This window comes from Gadus macrocephalus, chromosome 1 (assembly GCF_031168955.1).
Source record: "Gadus macrocephalus chromosome 1, ASM3116895v1".
NCBI classification, from domain to species: domain Eukaryota; kingdom Metazoa; phylum Chordata; class Actinopteri; order Gadiformes; family Gadidae; genus Gadus; species Gadus macrocephalus.
In genome coordinates, this window is record NC_082382.1 from 1499794 (window position 1) to 1518635 (window position 18842).

Consider the following 18842-nt stretch of genomic DNA (forward strand, 5'->3'; position numbering starts at 1 on the left):
TGGTGAGGACTGTGCTCTGCTGCTCCAGTGCGTCCTCACAGGTAAGGCGCAGGGGGCATATTCGTCTATGAGCGCGGCTGATAGCAGTAGTTATGTTAAAATAAAATCTGCAGTGCTGAAGGCTTATGAGCTTGTGCCTGAAGCATATCGCCAACGTTTTCGGGCTTGGGAAAGGGAAAGTGGCCAAACCTATGTTGAATTTGTTCGGGATTTAACTACCCATTTTAAACATTGGTTGGCTGCGCTTGATATAGCTACTTTTGATGAGTTGTGTGAGTTGGTAATTTTGGAGCAGTTTAAAAATATGCTACCTGGTATGATTGCAACCTATATTAATAAAAGGAATATTGCCTCTGCTGCAGAAGCGGCTGTGTCAGCAGATGAGTACGTGCTGCTCCATAAGGGCGATGTGAGAGAGCGCACACTCGCCCGCTGTGATTCTGGCTAGGGTGGAAGCAGGCGAGATGTTGCGGCGGCTGACCAGATGCGTTCCGGGACGTCTGGCATGTTTAGACCCGAGTCTCACTCACGGAGCAGTGTTGACAGCAGTATAACCTGTAACTATTGTCGTGAGATGGGCCATTGGAAGGCTGATTGTCCGGGGTTGCGGTCTAGACATAGGGGGAGCAGCTATAATGTTAAGCCAGCTGCGGCTGCAGCTATGCTGGGAAATGGCTGTGTTTCTAATGGGTTTCCCTCTGTCTGTGAGCCGGATGTTCTGGAAGCATACGCTCCTTTCATTAGAAGTGGTTTTGTATCGCTAGTTGGTAGCGATGTTAAAGTCCCGGTTACAATCTTGAGGGACACAGGGGCATATGATTCCTATATGACTGAGTCAGTGCTGCCTTTGTCCGCGGAGACGGACAGCGGGGACCGTATTCTCAGTCGAGGGATGGGGTTGACGGTTTTACCCGTGCCTTTGCATAAGGTGGTCCTGGATTGTGAGCTCGTGCAGGGTGAGGTAGCTGTGGGAGTGCAGCCGGCGTTGCCTATAGAGGGGGTTCATTTTATTTTGGGCAATGGCTTGGCTGGCGGCCGCCTCTGGGCTGATGCTCCTCCCTCACCTGTTGTTACGCTCTGTCCGGTTAGTACTGTCTCTGACTGGAGTTCCAGTGAGGTACCTGAGGTTCTTTCAGCCTGTGTGGTTACACGAGCAATGAGTAAGGCTGAGCCTGAGTTATCAGATGGGGAGCTTGGTGACGATGATTTTGAGGATCCGTCTTTGTCTGATTTTCCACTGTCAGTGTCACAGAGCGAGTTGCTGCAGGAGCAAATTGGTGATTCCTCTTTAAATGAATTATTTGGTCGTGTTTTGTCTGCTGCAGAGATAAAGAGTGCAGCCAGTGGCTACTTTTTGCGTAGCAGACTGCTGTTTCGGAAATGGGCTGTTTTGGGTGACGGTGTGGGGGATGCTGTGTACCAGTTGGTTGTACCGACTAAATTCAGGCCTCTGGTCCTTAAAGTGGCACACGACGAGGGTGGGCACTTTGGTGTCAGGAAAACGTATTTAAATGTCTTGAAACAGTTCTTTTGCCGAATATATTAGAACCTGCCATGTGTGCCAATTAACGGGGAAGCCGAATCAGAGTGTGAAGTCTGCTCCTCTGCAACCGATTCCTGCTGAGCCACCAAAAAATCTGATTGATTTTGTGAACGGGTTTCAGCATCGTTTGTTCGTGGCGGGTGGTATGGCACGGGACAAGTTGCAGATGTCGCAGGGCAAAATGAAAAGAAATTATGACCGTCACACAGTGCAGCGAGAGTTTAGTCCTGGGGACCAAGTTTTGGCATTAATGCCTATTGTGGGTTCGCCGTTCCAGGCTAGGTATACCGGTCCGTATACAGTCATTGAGAAACTCTCGGATTTGAAATATTTCTTTGCGACACCAGGGCGGAGAAAGTCCAAACAGCTTTGTCACATTAACTTGTTGAAGCCGTTCTACAACCGTGTTAGTGAGTCAGGTCAGGCTGAGGAAGGCGTGCATCCAGTTCTGGTTGCTAGTTCAGTGGCTGGGATGCATGAGGATGGGGTGCCTGAGCCCGATGACAGTTTGCTGTGTGGTCGTTTAAAAAATTCTGAAGCTCTAAGTAGCTTGGACAAGGTGTTGTCCCATTTGTCTGATTCTAGACGCTGTGAGCTGGCGGACTTGGTACGGAAGTTCCGCTGTCTGTTCGGTGATGTCCCTTCGCGCACTGATTGGGTGGAGCATGACATCGAGGTGGGAGATGCAAGGCCGATAAGACAACGTTGTTACCGTATGTCACCAGAGAAGCTGAAACATCTTGACTCTGAAGTAGCTTACATGGTTGAAAATGATATGGCTGTCCCGGCTAACTCTAATTGGGCCTCCCCTTGTATTTTGGTGCCGAAGCAGGACAAAACACCTCGGTTTTGTACAGATATGAGAAAAGTAAACTCTGTCACAAAGCCAGATTCTTTCCCTTTGCCGCGAATGGTCGACTGTATTGACAGTGTTGGGCCTGCCAAGTTTGTAAGTAAATTCGACCTGCTTAAAGGATATTGGCAGGTCCAGCAAGCCTTTGATAAGGTCAAGACGGTTCTCTGCTCTTTCGCTATTCTAGCGGCAGCGCGCTTTGAGCAGACCTTTTTTGCTCCAGGTTGATGCCATTTCATGCTGTTTGTGTTGTGTTCTGTCTGTTCTCTTAATTTGCTTCTCCAGGTACCAGGGTTGCTGAGGTCAGGTGGAAAAGGAGCATGACATGGGCAGGGTGGAGTTATGTGTTTTCTTTCTTGGATTTATCTTATCTTTGAATTAATATATTTTTGGGGGGGATAATTTCAGGTCAATTTGTATGTTTTAGTATGTGCCGGTGTTCCCTTTGGGACACCGACTTTATGGGGGGGGGTGTGACGACCCCGCCTACTTGGTGACTACCTATCTTCCTTCAGGTGATAAGCTGATGCCATCAGCTGGATCTGGAGCACCTGGGACCGGTGCTCCAGCCGAATAAAAGAGCAGCTGATTGCTTGCTGTGGGCGCTACTCATTGGCCCTCCTTGCAGGCGTCCACACCTTTTGGGGTTTTCGTTGGCGGTTTTGTTTAGTTATGTTCTGTATGGAAATAAACCTTTATTTTATATTGGTAATGCACCGTCTCTCCCGTTTTTGTCATCGCCGTTGAGCCGAGTTATGACAGCACGCACTGATTAACCTGTATCGTTGACGACAACACAGTTTCAATTCTCTCACTTGTTTCGAACATTAGCATTAGGCAACATCTTTGGTAGGTTCCTGTAATGAATGTTTAAACAACACCTCTGCTTTTAGCCTGCCTGCTAAAAGCAGAGGTGGTAAACTGGTGTGGCAGATTTCAATCATGGAGCGGGGGATCCAATGGATTTCTAGTGCATCAGCTTAACCGCTTGGCCAGGACAATGGTGCTTATCGACCTCAAGTCTGTCAGTTGTTCGTACAGTAACAGACTGCAACGCTTGAGGCTGTGTGATCAAACCTCATTTGATCAAAATAGCACTCACCTGACTTTTTCTAGGGCACTCAAATAGAGATGCCTGGGATTGAACCCGGGGCCTCATACATGCAAAGCATACGCTCTAACACTGAGCTACAACCCCTTACTGCTCAAGAATGTGCATTTTAAACCTGCTTCGGAACACACCAAGGGTTTTCTCGTCCATGGCATTCAGCACTTGGACCTGACAACACTAGTCTTCGGATCTATCAGACCTTTAAATATTAACATTTTATGTTTGGAGAACATGTTGTCAAAAAACATCGAATGCTAAGAGCCTGTCCAGATAATGCCAGGTTTTAAATATGGCGCCTTCTACATGCTTAGATTAACATATTTGCACTGATTTCATGCAGTTTCACCGTAATATGTGTATGTGTTGGCTGAACAAGGGAATGAAAAAACGTATTCAGATAGAACCGTTGTCAGCAGGATTCGAACCTGCGCGGGTAGACCCCAATGGATTTCTAGTCCATCGCCTTAACCACTCGGCCAAAAATGGGGCAAAAGGGTCAAAGAGTGGGGAAAGAGGGGGGGAAAGAGAGAAAGAAAAGGAGGGAAAAAAGGAGGAGAACGTACACTATATATTTTTTTATCTACTCTCTTATCTTCTCAACATTGTTTACACACAGTTCTGCACTCATTGCAAGGTTTATCATCACTTTAATTTTCATGTCTCTTGCGGGAATCGTACCGATGGTGTGGCAATATCGCTTGCATCTTCGCTTGCTCTCGTCTCGTAGCGCATTCCGGAAGTATACATCATACATGCAATGCATTTGGGTAGCGCAGTCATTTTTAACACACAAACTCTATTTCCATACAAATCACCGAAGTCAACACTGTTACTATGCAATTATGCACATGAATGCATTTAATATGATGAAATGAATATAATACAATATTCAAACAATTAACTCAAAATATCATATGCTACATTTAAAGTTACAACAGTATTAACAGTCTATAACTGTAAATAACACCCCCATCATGTTTCTCCTCCTTTTTTATGGTAACCTCAATTATTTGAGAGACTACATCTGTGCAGCACAAGTGTCAGGGTGTGGGTGTCTCCCTGTGTTTCCCTCCTGTGTTGATTACTGTTCCCTCCCCTAATGTGTCTCAGCTGTTCCTCGTTGTGTTTGTTATTTAAGCCCTCGTCTTTCCTTTGTTCCTTGTGCTGTCATTGTGGTTTATCGTGGTTTGCTGTGGTTAGTTGTGGTTGTCCGTGGTTAGTGTTGGTGGTTAGTCTTGCGTGTTCCGTGTTCCTTGTTCCCTCCCGAGTTCCGAGTTGTCTCCCGAGTTCCCTGATTCTTGTGCCTTAGCGCTTAGGCTTGAATAAAGTGCCGTTTTCGAGAAACCGTCTGCGTTTGGGTCCTACCTGCCTGCCTGCACCCGCAGCACCTTAACAACAAGTGAATAAAACACATTTCAAATTGAGCAGCAAAGATGTTGGGTTTTGTGAATAAATGTAAATGTAAATGATTCTGGCTTTGGTTTTCACAATCACATTCAATGGATGACACTGTCACTGTCCTGTTATTCAAGGGGAAATTAAATCAAAACGCGAAGGCTGTTCTTGGCTCAAATAAAATGATTGAACTTTATTGTAACAAACAGACAACACAGAACACACACACACACACACACACACACACACACACACACACACACACACACCCAACTAGTGGAGCAGGTGTGGGCGTATCCAAAAAAAATAATACTTACCGGCCTGGCTTACGAGGCCTTGGTCGGGATCAGACAGGGAGACAGACACGAACAACACAGAGACAGACCGACAAACAGAGAGAGAGACAAGTAATGGTGACTAAAGGCCTACACTCTTCCTCCAGTCATCCAGGGTCTGTCCTGACTCTGGACAGTACCACCGCCCCTTCAGCTGGGTGTGTCCGGTTTTTTTGTTTTTGTCCAAGCCACACTTCTTGCAGGTGTAGTGGTACTTTTCCTTCATCAGCCTCTTCCGTGGCGGTTCCCCCCGAGCCATTAGATCCTCATCCTCATGGGCAGCTTTGTTCAGCCTCCAGGTACGTTGCCTTGGCTGGGCACCTGGAAGGCACTCTGGAGGAGCTTGACATTGAGGAGCCTGAGGTAAAGGAGGATCATGTGCAGATGGAAATGGGGGAGCATGCGGCATAGGAGGGGCATGGGTGAATGGAATGTGCGGATAGGGGGGAGCATACGGAAAAGGAGGAGCATGGGGAAATGGAAAGTGGGGAAATGGGGGAGCATATGAAAAAGGAGGAGCTGGCCCAAATTGTGGATGGAACTGAGGAGGTGGAGGTGGCGGAGAGATGACAGTAGGCTTGTTTGCCGCTAGAGTGCGCTGGCGGGGGAAAGCTTCCCCCTCACGGTTTTCGGGCTCCTCAAATGTCATCTCATGTGCATGTTGCACAGGGGCAGCCGGGAGAGTGTTTGTTGAAGGGAGAGGCTCCTTGGCCAGGTATAGCTGTTGAGGGAGAACATTGCCCTGCAGCAGCATGTTCCTGTCCTTCCTCTTGTCCCTCCTAAGCAGCCTACAAGACAAACATTCATTATTTTATATGTGTAAGCCTATCCTCCCTCCCTAAGGTTATTACATACTGTGTATTACATATTTTCTAACAAGCATGCAGGTGGAGGTTTTTCTTGAGGTTAAATATTTACATACTGTCTTGGCTGTATGGGGAAGGTAAATGAAATAACACATACCATGCAGAGACTGTGGTGTTGTTCACCGGCACCAGAGCCAGCGCCGTCTGGACCACTGTCCTCCAGCAGCTGTCTAATGTGGCTGTAAATGCTCACAATTGACTGAGGGATGGGCAGGGTTTTCCCCCTCGTGTCCTTGGGCCTGTTGCGGGACTGCTCGAACTCCTTGGCCAGTCTGAGGCAGACACACTCACTGACCCTGTGGTGTTCTGGATCCTGGGCTGCTTGGCCGTGAGTCATGTATAGTCTGTGGGAAAGAAGTATGATATGATCTGGACTGTGAACAAGGATGTAAAGTCGTGAAGAACCAAGTAACAATGTCAATAGGGATTGCAATAAAGTATTTAACTTTATTTATTAAGTTAACACTTAATAAATACTTTTCACAGTGACATGTGCTGTCCCTTAATCAATGATTTGTATTGAACCAAAATGATAGCAAATTGTGGTCCAGCACCTCTCTGCCGCCTGCTGTCCAGGAGCAGAGCCACTCGGCCTCCTCGGTGCTCTCCACGGTCCTCCTGATGCCTGTCCTTTCTTTCTAGCCTTCTGGGTGTAGCTAAACGGTGAAAGAGACATCCATATTCTTTATTCATTCCATGGAATGTATGTTTAATTCTGGTGTACAAAATAATTACTATTTTGTACCTTGAATGCTTCTTGTCCATGTCATGGAGAGCTGTATATAGCTGGACTATGTCCGCTTCCTCCTTCAATTGCAAGGCAGTGATGGTGCGATTCAAGCCAACTAGGTAGCCTGCCAGGTTATCAACCGCATCCCATCCCACAACGCCCCTTGAGTCACATTGGCTGGTCTGAAAATTGATAAGTGAGAAAAAGAAAAACCAAGCAAATAAATGTACACTCTTGTTTCTAATATGTGAGCAATGCTGATTTTATATTAATTTATCTTATTAAAATGTAACCACATTTACGTCAGTTAAATATTGTGTTTTGGAGTAAGGCGTTACAGAAAGTGTTATTGACCTGTGTGACGAGGGGTCCGGGTTCAGTGTCACCCACCACAGCACCTGGAGGATCACCAGCCCCTATCGCAGCTGACTGGCACAGAATGTCAGTGATGCTGATGGTGTCATCCGGCTCATCCTCCTCCTCAAGTACCTGCGAGGGGACCTCAGGGACCTGATTTGGAGCCAGAAGGGCTCTGTTGGTCTGGGCCAATAAATACTCCACTGCTATGCGCTCGCCTGTAACCAGTAAAAACACAAAGATGAAGAAAGGACATACATACACACATCCATCTCTTACATGAATAGCACAATCTTCGAGCAACAGAAATGCATGTCCTCTGAATAGGGGGGGGTGCCTAAGAAAAAGAGGAGGGGATGTAATACTCTGGTCAATCAGTGTTGCTCTGAGATCTCTCTTACTAGTAGGTTTCCCGGGTGGAGTGAACTCTGGCACCAGAGTGGAACCAAGAACGCGCTGGCTTAAGTTGCTGAGGTGGGACATCAAGCGGACATCGAAGCTTCTGAGCGTTGAGGCCCCCTCCACATCTACTGCCTCCTTGGCCCGGCCCATGTTCCACCTCGATACTCCCTCCAGCATGTACATCTGTGTATGAACAGCATTGCACCGCCAGCCTAAGGAACAATAAATACTATGTTTAGTCAACCATTATTGTAAAGTGAATACACATGAATACCCGACAGTGGTCATTTAGTTATTTTGAATAATTACAACACATTCTCTGTCCTAACAGAAAAGAACATTAAAAAAAGACATACAATACAGTATGTCTTGATGCAAATGTACCTGGAATAAAAGCGCACTGGTGTCTGTGAAAACTCTCCAGGGAGGAGGACCCCCTACCACACCTTAGGACGTCCAGCTCTTTGCCGCCCTTCTGGAGTGTCCCCACCTTCGTGTAGAGTGCCACACCTGCAGGGTCTTGGAGGCACTCCAGGTGCTTCTGCTGCACTTCCCAGACATGGCGCATGCTGTCATGGCTCACCAGACGCAGCCCTGTGGTGTCCGTCAGCTCCCACACTGATTCCAGCAGCCCTGAGATCATGCCCCGCATCTCCTCCACTCCACGGGTCCTCCTCCTGCAGTGCCTCTTCAGCTCGCCTGGACTGATGGCGGCCATGAGCTGCTCCTCAGTGGGAGTATGCCCGCTGTGGCTGCTCTTCCACTCTTCTCTCTTGGCCTCCTTCAGGCGTTGCACATCCTCCTGGTCCCATACAAAAATGCAGGAGGAAAGCTTGGCACAAAAGATGCCATACAGAGGGTGGTGTTCTGTTGTGAGGCCGCAGTTAAAGCGCCTCATGAAGTGGAAGCTGTCCAAGCGCACTGCAGTTTGCCATGGGTGAAACAGCTTAGCCACTGAAGACACGCCTGTAAAAAAACAACATAATTACATAGACAAACCTAACCCTGTGTGTGGTTACACCATGATTAAGCAAATTCCCAATTGCCTGTACCACTTCAATACATTCATAACAAATGGTTCTAACAGTGTGTGTGTGTGTGTGTGTGTGTGTGTGTGTGTGTGTGTGTGTGTGTGTGTGTGTGTGTGTGTGTGTGTGTGTGTGTGTGTGTGTGTGTGTGTGTGTGTGTGTGTGGGGGATTTTCACCCACCTGACTGGCTGCAGCAGTCTCGGTCGACATAGATGGCCTCAGGTTCAGCTTGGCCTGCATTCTTGTACCGAGTGACGACGCCTTGGCACAACTCTTCCAACCCTGCACCTTCACCCGACGTCAGAACAGAGTTCAGGACCTGGCCTAACTCGTTTCCGATATTGGACATCCATGCAGCACTGTCCCCGATCCCGCCGGCCAGCTTCTTGGTGATCTGTAAAACAAACACAAGCACTAAGAAGTAAACCAATTTCCTGTTTTGTAATTATACATGTTATATTTTATATAGTTTTTACGCTAACCTTCTTTGTTGAATCCATTTTCAGAATTCTACCATAAGTAGAAGTGATCACTCTTCACCCTTCATCTCATCCAGATGGCTGAGAATGTCGTTGGAGTGGACCGTCTCAAACCATTGAGCAAGTGGAAGGGGCCTGAAGGTTGGTGGAGGAAGATAGACAGCTGCAGAGGGGATGAAGGTAGCCATCTTCTTGTGCCGCTCACAGTCCGAGAGGTAGCGGATGGTCTGCCGTGCCCACTCCTCACTGTGCGCTTCTTCCATCGCAGACTGGACGTAGGAGGAACTGTTTCCACTGGTCCTTGGCTTTAGGAAAGTCACAGCTTTCCTGTCCAGAGCCAGCTGGGTTGTGAGGACAGCGGGGAACAGGCTCCTGTGTGCCACATCCAACTGGGAGAGAATATCCTGGCTCCATGGACAGACTAAGAGGGAAGGGTTCGAGCACTTGCTGCAACGTGGATAGTCCCCTCCCACTAGGTAATAGCGGCTATCCACATCGATCACCTCCCTGACCTTTCTGTATATACCGGAGCTGTTCATTTTCCCGGAACATTTTGGGCATTTTAAGGAAATCCCCCACATCCTCATGGGTGCCCAGATGAACAGCCTCTGCCGGTGGTACCACCCAGGCTCAGGACGAGAGGGTTTGGGCTCCAGTGGGGGGTGAAACCAGCAGGCTTCAAATTTCTGCTTGAGCTGACCTGTAGGCTCATATAAACACTTGGCAATCCACACCTGATCTGCGGGTTGGATTACTTTCCGAAACTGATCGGGAAGAAAACCTTTCCAAACTACTGGAGTTGGTTTAGGTGGAGTTGCAGTGTGGTATGGCGTGGCACAGCTATTTGAAGGAGGGAGCAGAGATGGAGTTGGCATCGGTGGTAGTAGTGTGGGCTTCGGTGGTGATGGCGTTGGCTTCGATGTTAGGACTGTTGGCTTTTGCGTTGATGGCATAACGAATCCTGCATAGTGAACCTGTTGAATATGGTTCAAAAGACCAACAGTACCCTGCACCTTGGCCCCACAGGTGTCACACGTCTCCTGAGTATGGTGGTCAGACAGGTGCTCTGAAAAATGTGCTGCCTCCACAAGCTGGTTGCACCCGTAGCATTGCAATTCCTGTCCTGCCACTGATGGCCCTGCCTCCTTGTCTCCTCTCTCTGCTTCTACCTCTTTGTGGGACCGGGCTCCCCCTGCATCCGTGACTCCTCTCCTTGTCTCTGTCTCTTCTCCCTGCCTCCTTGTCTCCTCTCCCTGCCTCTGTGTGGGAATGGGCTCCCCCTGCATCCGTGACTCCTCTCCTTGTCTCTGTGTCTCTTCTCCCTGCCTCCTTGTCTCCTCGCCCTGCCTCTGCCTCTGTGTGGGACTGGGCTCCCCCTGCATCCGTGACTCCTTTCCTTGTCTCTGTGTCTCTTCTCCCTGCCTCCTTGTCTCCTCGCCCTGCCTCTGCCTCTGTGTGGGACTGGGCTCCCCCTGCATCCGTGTCTCCTCTTCCTGCCTCTGAGCCGACTCGGACTCGCCCTGCCTCCGTCTCAACTACTCTTGCCTCACTGGACCCAGCTCCTGATGACAGATCTGCTGGCTGGGGGGGGGTTCACAAAGAGAGGCCATGGTACATACATCTAAGAATCCCACACTACTAGTTTTCTCCAGTTGTTAAAATACATCAGGCATTACTGCAAAATCACTGAAGCCCACCAGAGGAAGAAACAAGCAAACCTGTAAACAATCAGTTAGTAAATAACTCACTTACCTTGTGGAACCCACAGGGGAAAATAATTTCACATACCTTGTGGAAGCCACAGGAGCACTGAAGGCTTCTCCCGAACAGATCCTTACTACCACTATGGCTCTGCAGGGGGCAAGCATCGATGTTCTCCAAGGCCTTTTTCCATTTCTTGGCCCCTGGCCGTTTGTCAGTCGAGAAGCGGTAAAGGCCCTGGGCATATTTTATACAGAGGTCCCTCCAGTAGCTGTCTGGCTTTCCTGTCTTAGTCATCTGCGAACATTAAAGGTTGGGTAGGTGATTCGCTTTTTTGGCCATTTTTGCAAAATTACTTGAAATCCTTATCATAACCCGCTTACAGCCACTGAGTTAGAAGTACTGACATGAAAATTAAACAAGTCAATCATCTGTGGAACGGGCAGGGCTCGAAAAACTCCAGCCAATCATTTGGATTGCCACCTCGTTGCATTGGACAGTAAGTACGTCAATCAAACGGTCGTACTGCACTCCCCCTCCCCCGCGCGCGACCCCTTCGTGCAGTACTCGTGACCCAGAGCAAGCTCCTGTTTGTTGTTATCCTGCGGTAGCTACTGGAACTAGTTAATCCACATTTGGACCTAGCAGTAGAAGACAATTTCCATGGCAGACAAGACGCCACCATCCCCACCACCACCACCACCAGCAAAGAGAAGGAAAACTCTTTTTCAGAGAGTAATTGATAATAAAAACGCTGAAAGAGAAAAACTGAAATCAAGAATAATCCTAGGCGCTGCTTTCGAACGTTGGCGGCAACTGAAGGACGAGAAGGGTCTAAAAACCGATGCTTGTGTGGCGGTTGACCTAGTTTCAAAGTTTATACCGTTTATACTCGGTAATACCGGTGTGGAGACGAGTGTATTACTCGGTGTGAAAATGTCCACACCGCGGCAACCCTAGTGAAAACCAGGACTTCCAATACAATTATATGAAACAAACATACATTTTCTAAAAATAGTAATGATTTATGTGACCGTTTAATGTTTATAACATCTGGTGCAACCATAGCAGCGAGAACGTATTCTCAGCAGGGGGTGCTGGGAAAAAAAAAACTCGCAACTCGTTACATTGATAAAAAAGATTACACCAGTGCATGCGCGCACAGTTGAAAATCGATCGTTCACATCCAGCTGCTCACAGAACAAGTTTAGCGCACCACCGCTACCCTCACACTTTTTCATATAACCTTTTTTCAGCACTAAATAAATGCTGCGTCTCAAAATGCCTTGGACAGCAGCGAGGATGACTCGCTTTGCCACGGGCCGAAACAGTTCGGAGCGACCACAGCCAGAGCGAACACAGCGGGGCAGAGGAGTGTCAGGAATAGTCTTTGGTGTACACATCAGTACGGCCTATTTGCACTACTGTTTAGTGGCAATGCAGTGTTTTATTCGATGCCTTTTTATTTTCGTATATTATTTCAATGAATACAATTTATTTATTCATAAAAACCGGATCTGGTCTTCAAATCTTTTTCCAAATATAGGTCGTCTTACAATGGGATTTGTGTTTATATTCTGACCAATACGGTACAGTGGGCGCTCACATGACGTTAAGCATTTCCTGGTGCATAATGTGACGCTTCAGAACCTAAAATCCCGTTTCTCCCCGTTGACACGACAACACATAACCGGCGTTTTCAGAAATCTCCACTTTGGCCGGAGTTTTTAGAAATGATCGTTTTCTGTGATAAGACAGGGCCTCGGACAGGGGGTGTTGCAGCACCCCCAGCACCCCTACTTCCCGCGGTACTGGGTGCAACTGGGTGCAAACCTACGCTAGCCTGGCTCGCTCTCGCTCATCTCTGTTCGCGCTCGTGCATGATTGCGCGTCCAGGTACTTGGAATGGGTGGAGTCAGAGTCAGCGTTGAAGGAGAGGGGGTAGGACCATTTGAGTTGTGTATTTTCAAAATCTGCTGGCGTTTCGCAAATCACCTACCCAACCTTTAAATATAAAACAGGTTAATGTCGAGCTAGGCTATGTGTGTGTACAGACGGACAGAGTGGAGGAAATTATTATAATGTGTGTGTGTGTGTGTGAGTGTGAGTGTGTGTGTGTGTATTTATGTAGGTAGGTAGGTATGTTTTGCAGTACTGTTTTATTATTGTTAATAATTAAACTTGGCACAAGCATGTCATAAACATGTCTGGACACATCTGCCCCAACATATAACGAGGCTCCATAACCAGAGGGGACGAACCCTGGCACAATTATTTCACATCACAAGACATCATTAAACGGCAAATAAATAAGTTATTATTGGTCTTCTGATTCCATCATATCGCCAATATCCCCACACCGCTGGCCGCAGCCACACAGTGTTAGTATGAACAGCAGTCAGAAGCTCCGTTAGCAAAGTGGCCTCGTAACAAGAAAGTTGAAATACAAAGTTGAATATCATGCTGCCGGGACGAGAAATGCAATCTTTAACCGTTTTGTTTTTTATGGTGTTGCTTTTATGAGTATTAATCAAGTTTCCAAACCTTTTTCCCGAGTCTGTAGTGATGCGGTGGAAAAGAATGACTGCGACTCTAAAGCGATAACCACGCCTCCTCGGTCACGTGACACAGTTCGGAATCAATGTTCGGACCTCGTTCGGACCTTGTTTGAAACTCTTTGATCTCGTTAGGAATGTGTTCGGACCTCGTTCGGAATTGTTCGGACCTTTTGTAATGTGTTAGGACCTCGGAGACGACAACACACTTTTAGAGTTCCAAGTCTCTGGCTTTTTGGAACAGGAAGAGTCTGGAACACTTAGGGTAGGTTAAGCCTTGCTTGATCGAATTTTGAAATAGTCTTCAAATTGACTGAAGCTAGCTTTGATCACATCTTGATTGATTGATTGTCTTTATTTCGAACATGCAAGCAATAAAAAAAAACATGATTATTAATCAATTAATGATTATCAATTGATTATTAATAGATGAAATAAAAAATAAAAGAGACAACAAAAAAAAACACACAAAAGAACTAAAATTTAAAAAAAAACTTTCTACATGCTCGAAAGGGGGTAGGAGGAAGTAAAAAAACGTATCTAGTCCTACCCCTTAATAGATCAATTTAGCTTGGATAGATGTCACCAACATGTCAGTAAAATGCAAGCTATAATAATGCATACAAATATGAATACAGAATAATTGTGTGTATATATATATATATATCTACGCATATATATCTACGTATATTTATAAATAGTCAATATAATCACACACAAATATTGTAAACAATTACATATATAACTGTATACAATTATATATAATTATATATATGTATATATATACTATAAACAATCTATATTACACTATAAATACCTATACATGTATATTATAAGTTACTATATATATATATATTACAAATACAAATACCATGTATATTACAAACTACAGTCTACATATGTCAATGTTACAGAGGCTTTTCTAAATTTCTGTACTTTGTGAAGACGATGTCTTTATATTTGTTTTTGAACTGACTTATGCTTTGGCTTTTCTGTACTTCCGCACTTAACTTATTCCACAATTTAACTCCGTAGATGCTGATACAAAAGCTCTTTTTCGTTGTGCGTGTGTGGTGGACCTTGAAGTTCAGCTGTCCCCTTAAGTTATAACGTCCCTCCCTTTCAGAAAACATTGCCTGTATGTTTTTTGGTAGCATATCATTTCTGGCTTTGAAGATTGTTTGGGCAGTTTTGAATTCAACCAGATCAGGAAATTTGAGAGTTTTGGACTGTATGAATAGTTGATTAGTATGTTCATGATAAGTTACATTATGGATTATTCTAATGGCTCGCTTCTGAAGAATACACAACGGTTGTAAAGAGCTTTTGTATGTGTTTCCCCAGATTTCTGAACCGTAATACAAATATGGTAATATTAATGAGTTATAAAGAATATGGAGTGATTTAATATTCAGGAAGTGCTTGGCTTTGCACAGGACTGAGATGCTTCTTGATAGTTTGGTTTGTATGTGTTTTATATGAGGTTTCCAGCAAATTTTGTCGACAATGATTACCCCTAGAAATTTGTTTTCATATACCCTTTCTAAGTTTACACCCTCTATTTGTACCTCAATGTTTTCCGATTTTTTACAGTTTCCAAATATCATAATTTTAGTTTTATTTAGGTTTAGAGATAACTTATTTCTGTCAAACCATTTTTTTAGTCTACTAATCTCTACGGTCAATGTGGACAGAAGTTGCTGCAAATTTTCCCCAGAAACCAGTATATTTGTATCATCTGCAAAAAGTACGAATTTCAGAGATTTCGATACGTTGCAAATATCATTGATATACATGTTAAATAACATTGGTCCCAGCACTGACCCCTGCGGAACCCCACACACAATGTCCAAGCATTCTGACTTAAATCCATCCATCATCACAAATTGTTGCCTTCTCTCTAAATAGCTCCTCACCCAATTCAAAACGACCCCCCGGATCCCATATTGTTCTAGTTTTGTAATTAATATATTGTGATTTATAGTATCAAATCCTTTTTTTAAGTCTATAAATGTCCCGATCGCAAATTTCTTATTGTCCGTGGCGTTAGTGATTTCTTCTGTGAGTTCTGTTAAGGCTAGTGCTGTTGACCGGTTTGTTCTGAATCCATATTGACTGTCGGTGAGTAATTTGTATTTATCTATGAATTTGCATAATCTGTCATTAAAGAGTTTTTCAAGAATTTTAGAGAATTGTGGGAGCAGAGAGATTGGCCTATAATTTGTGAAGTGGTGTTTATTGCCAGTTTTGTACATCGGTATGACTTTGGCTGTTTTCATTTTATTAGGAAATTGTCCAGTTTGGAATGACAGGTTACAGATGTGTGCTAATGGTCTAGAGATACCCGTAATTACCCTTTTGACAGTTTTTATGTCAATGTCATCACAATCAACGGAAGTTTTTGTTTTTGCATTTGTTTACAACATCTAGAATTTCTTTTTCAAGAACAGGATTGAGGTACATTGAGCTGGTGTTTCTCTTAATAGGTATATCATCATGGGCTAAAGTATCTGTCATAGGTATTTTTTCCGCTAAATTTGGTCCAATGTTTACAAAATAATTATTAAACTGATTAACCACCTCTTCCATTTTATTAATTTTTTTATCATTTTCGCTGAAATACTGGGGGTAAGTGATATGTCTCGGGGTATCTCTAATCACATTATTTAATATGGTCCATATGCTTTTAATATTATTTTTATTATTTTCTAATATTGTACTATAATATTCTTTTTTACATATTCTGATACTTGTTAACTTATTTTTGTATTTCTTATATTTATTTTCTGCTTCCTTAGTTCTGTGTTTGACAAATTCTCTATATAGAGTGTTCTTTTTTTTTTACAAGCATTTTGTAATCCTTTTGAGATCCATGGGTCATTTTTATGTTTATTTTTTCTGCTGTCTTCCCTAACTGGACAATTTTTTATCATATAACTGTTTGAAAGATTTGCCAAACTTATCATATGCTATATTCACATCATTTTCTTTATATATTGAGTCCCAGTCATATGCAATCAAATTGTTTTCTCATGCAATCATAGATTCCTCTGTTCTGACTCGTCTGTATTGTGGTCTGATGTCTTTGGAGGTTTTACTGTAGTTGCAGTTATAGACAATAAATACAGGTAAATGGTCAGTGATGTCATTTATTAATAATCCACTTATTGTGTTGTTATCTAGGACGTTTGTGAAAATGTTGTCGATTAACGTGGCACAGTGTGAGGTGATTCGACTGGGTCTAGTTATTTTAGGGTACAGACTGAGACTGTATAAGGTGTTAATGAATTTGTCTGTCATTCTGTGCTTGTTTGGGTTCAGAAGGTCAATATTGTAGTCTCCGCAGATAAACATGGTTTTTTGGTTTGATTTTGTACATTTTTCTGCAACCCAGTTAATGAAAGAATCTATATTGGAGCCTGGAGTTCTGTACATGCAACTCACAATGATGTTTTTCTTTTTTTCCATTAATATTTCAATTATAACACATTCAAAAACATCATTTATCACTGTTGACATGTTCTCTACTACCTTGTAGGTGAGATTTTTATCTACAAACAAAGCCACACCACCTCCATTCTTGTTTTCTCTGTTTTTACAAATAATTTCGTACCCTTCGAGTTCAAAGTCCATGCCCCTTTCATTGTTAATCCAGGTTTCTGTAATGGCAATAATGTTGAATGGCTGCGAGAATTGTCCGAGGTAATACTTTATGTTGTGAAAATTGGCATACAGGCTTCTGCTATTGAAATGAATGATTGAAAGTTTATGACTGGTCTTAATGGTATTATTGAATTGCTCTTCATTGTAGTATCGGCAGTCATTTTTTAAACTGTGAAAGAAATTAGTCTCAGGATCTATATCATTTTCAATGTCATGTGTGTGATAGTTACTGTGTTGAAAGGTCCGTATTTCCACATCCTCATAATTAGCAATCCTTTGTAATAAATCCTTCTGTCCGGGATATGTGTGAGTTGTGATTGTCATCAGAGTGCATTTAACGTACCTGGTTTGTAGATTATGTGTGTATCTGGATTATGCCTGGGATGAGTGAGTTATTTAAACATCTCTTGGTGGATTTGGTGTACTGGTACGAGGGTGGATAACTAGCTTGTCGTGGCGTAAGTAGGCTATATCACCCCTCTCTCTTGCCGCTCTTAGCTCTGGCATCAGCTCCTTTCTTTTTTACCTCACTGATTCTGTGAAATCTTCATTTATGAAGATTCTGGTTCCTTTGAGTGCCTTTGTGCGCTGTAGGATTGATGTTCTGTCCTTGTGTCGGAGGAATTTAACCACGATCGGCCTTGGTCGTTCACCTCCAGGTTTCCCTACGCGATGGGCCCTCTCCACCTCCACGTCCTGCTGCAGCTGTAGCTTCTCAGCCAGCACCTTCTTCACTTTTTCCTCTGCCTCTGCCCAGTTCTCTCCTGGTGATTCAGCGATGCCATCAAACACCAGGTTGTTGCGTCTGGACTGTCCCTCGAGGTACTCCATCTTGTCTGTGGCAACCAGCTGATTCTTGGAGACGGCAGGCATTGAACCTCAGGCCTTCTACATGAGAAGCATACGCTTTGCCGTTGAGAGAAGTCCCCTGTGTTACTTCAATTGTACATCTGTAAAACCGATTCCTGAAGCTTTGCTTAACGATAGAAGGGACAAATAGGTCATCAGTTGGCACTAGGGTATCATACATTTTATAGAGAATTTTGCTTGCCTGCCGCCGTTGTCATTGATGGAAAGTCTATTGCATTGATGGATTGCAAGTTTACAACCACAAGCAAGATTGCCAGTTAGGACAATTCCGTTTTTTTTTAACTGCAAGAAACACTTTTATCACATCTACACCAGATGATGCTGTTGCAAAACGTGTAGGTACTGCTGGGAGTTGAACCCAGGGTCTCCTGTTTACAAGACAGGCGCTTTCACCAGCTAAGCCACAGTACCCCTATTGTAATGTTTACTTGAGACACCAATGAAAAAGGTCTCATGTAGCGTGACCCGATCATGTGTTAAGCTATCAGAACTGGCGGCTAAAGGAATTCCAATTGAGTAGGTTACTTACATTATACAACTTACTGATGTGATTAGAACACTGCCTCTTCTGTGAACTAGACAGTCACTATGACAGTCCCAGCCACAGCACCCCTCTCAGTTCAGGAGAAATGCTTCAGCAAATGATTGGGAAGGCAACGAAAGAGGTCTGCAGTACCATGACATATTTCTGTTGATCCTTTAAACCAGGGGTGGGGAATGTCCGGCCTCCGGGCCGTATACGGCCCGCGAGGCCATTTCAACTGGCCCGCAATGCAATACAATTTTTATATTTTATATCTTCATATATGCATACATGAATAAAAAAAAAATCAGGAAAAAAAATATATCGCCCGTCATTAGTTTTCCGAGAGAGAGTCCTATGTCCGAGTCAACGTCAGGGTCAGTGAATACAGCATGTGATGTACGTACCACTGCATTGGGTCGGAGTGACT

General features: G+C 44.5%; 2 protein-coding genes and 2 non-coding genes across 4 annotated transcripts; all 4 read right to left on the reverse strand.

Annotated features, from left to right (window-relative positions):
- Nucleotides 1-3913: 3913 nt before the first annotated feature.
- trnas-aga (transfer RNA serine (anticodon AGA)) lies at nt 3914-3987 on the reverse strand. The gene has a single exon. It is a non-coding gene; the product is annotated as a tRNA-Ser (tRNA).
- A 1223-nt stretch (nt 3988-5210) lies between these two features.
- LOC132460030 (uncharacterized) lies at nt 5211-9038 on the reverse strand. Its single transcript, XM_060055033.1, has 8 exons — nt 8802-9038; nt 7977-8558; nt 7592-7804; nt 7188-7408; nt 6849-7015; nt 6658-6759; nt 6201-6447; nt 5211-6025 (listed from the first exon to the last, which is right to left on the reverse strand). The coding sequence occupies exons 1-8, from the start codon at nt 8968-8970 to the stop codon at nt 6017-6019; spliced, it is 1710 nt and encodes a 569-aa protein (XP_059911016.1). The 5' UTR covers nt 8971-9038; the 3' UTR covers nt 5211-6016.
- A 97-nt stretch (nt 9039-9135) lies between these two features.
- On the reverse strand, nt 9136-13405 carry LOC132465044 (uncharacterized). The gene is made up of 2 exons (XM_060061722.1): nt 13346-13405; nt 9136-11098 (listed from the first exon to the last, which is right to left on the reverse strand). The coding sequence occupies exon 2, from the start codon at nt 10576-10578 to the stop codon at nt 9151-9153; it is 1428 nt and encodes a 475-aa protein (XP_059917705.1). The 5' UTR covers nt 10579-11098; nt 13346-13405; the 3' UTR covers nt 9136-9150.
- Nucleotides 13406-18226: 4821 nt separating this feature from the next.
- trnat-ugu (transfer RNA threonine (anticodon UGU)) lies at nt 18227-18300 on the reverse strand. Its single transcript has one exon. It is a non-coding gene; the product is annotated as a tRNA-Thr (tRNA).
- Between the last annotated feature and the right edge of the window lie 542 nt (nt 18301-18842).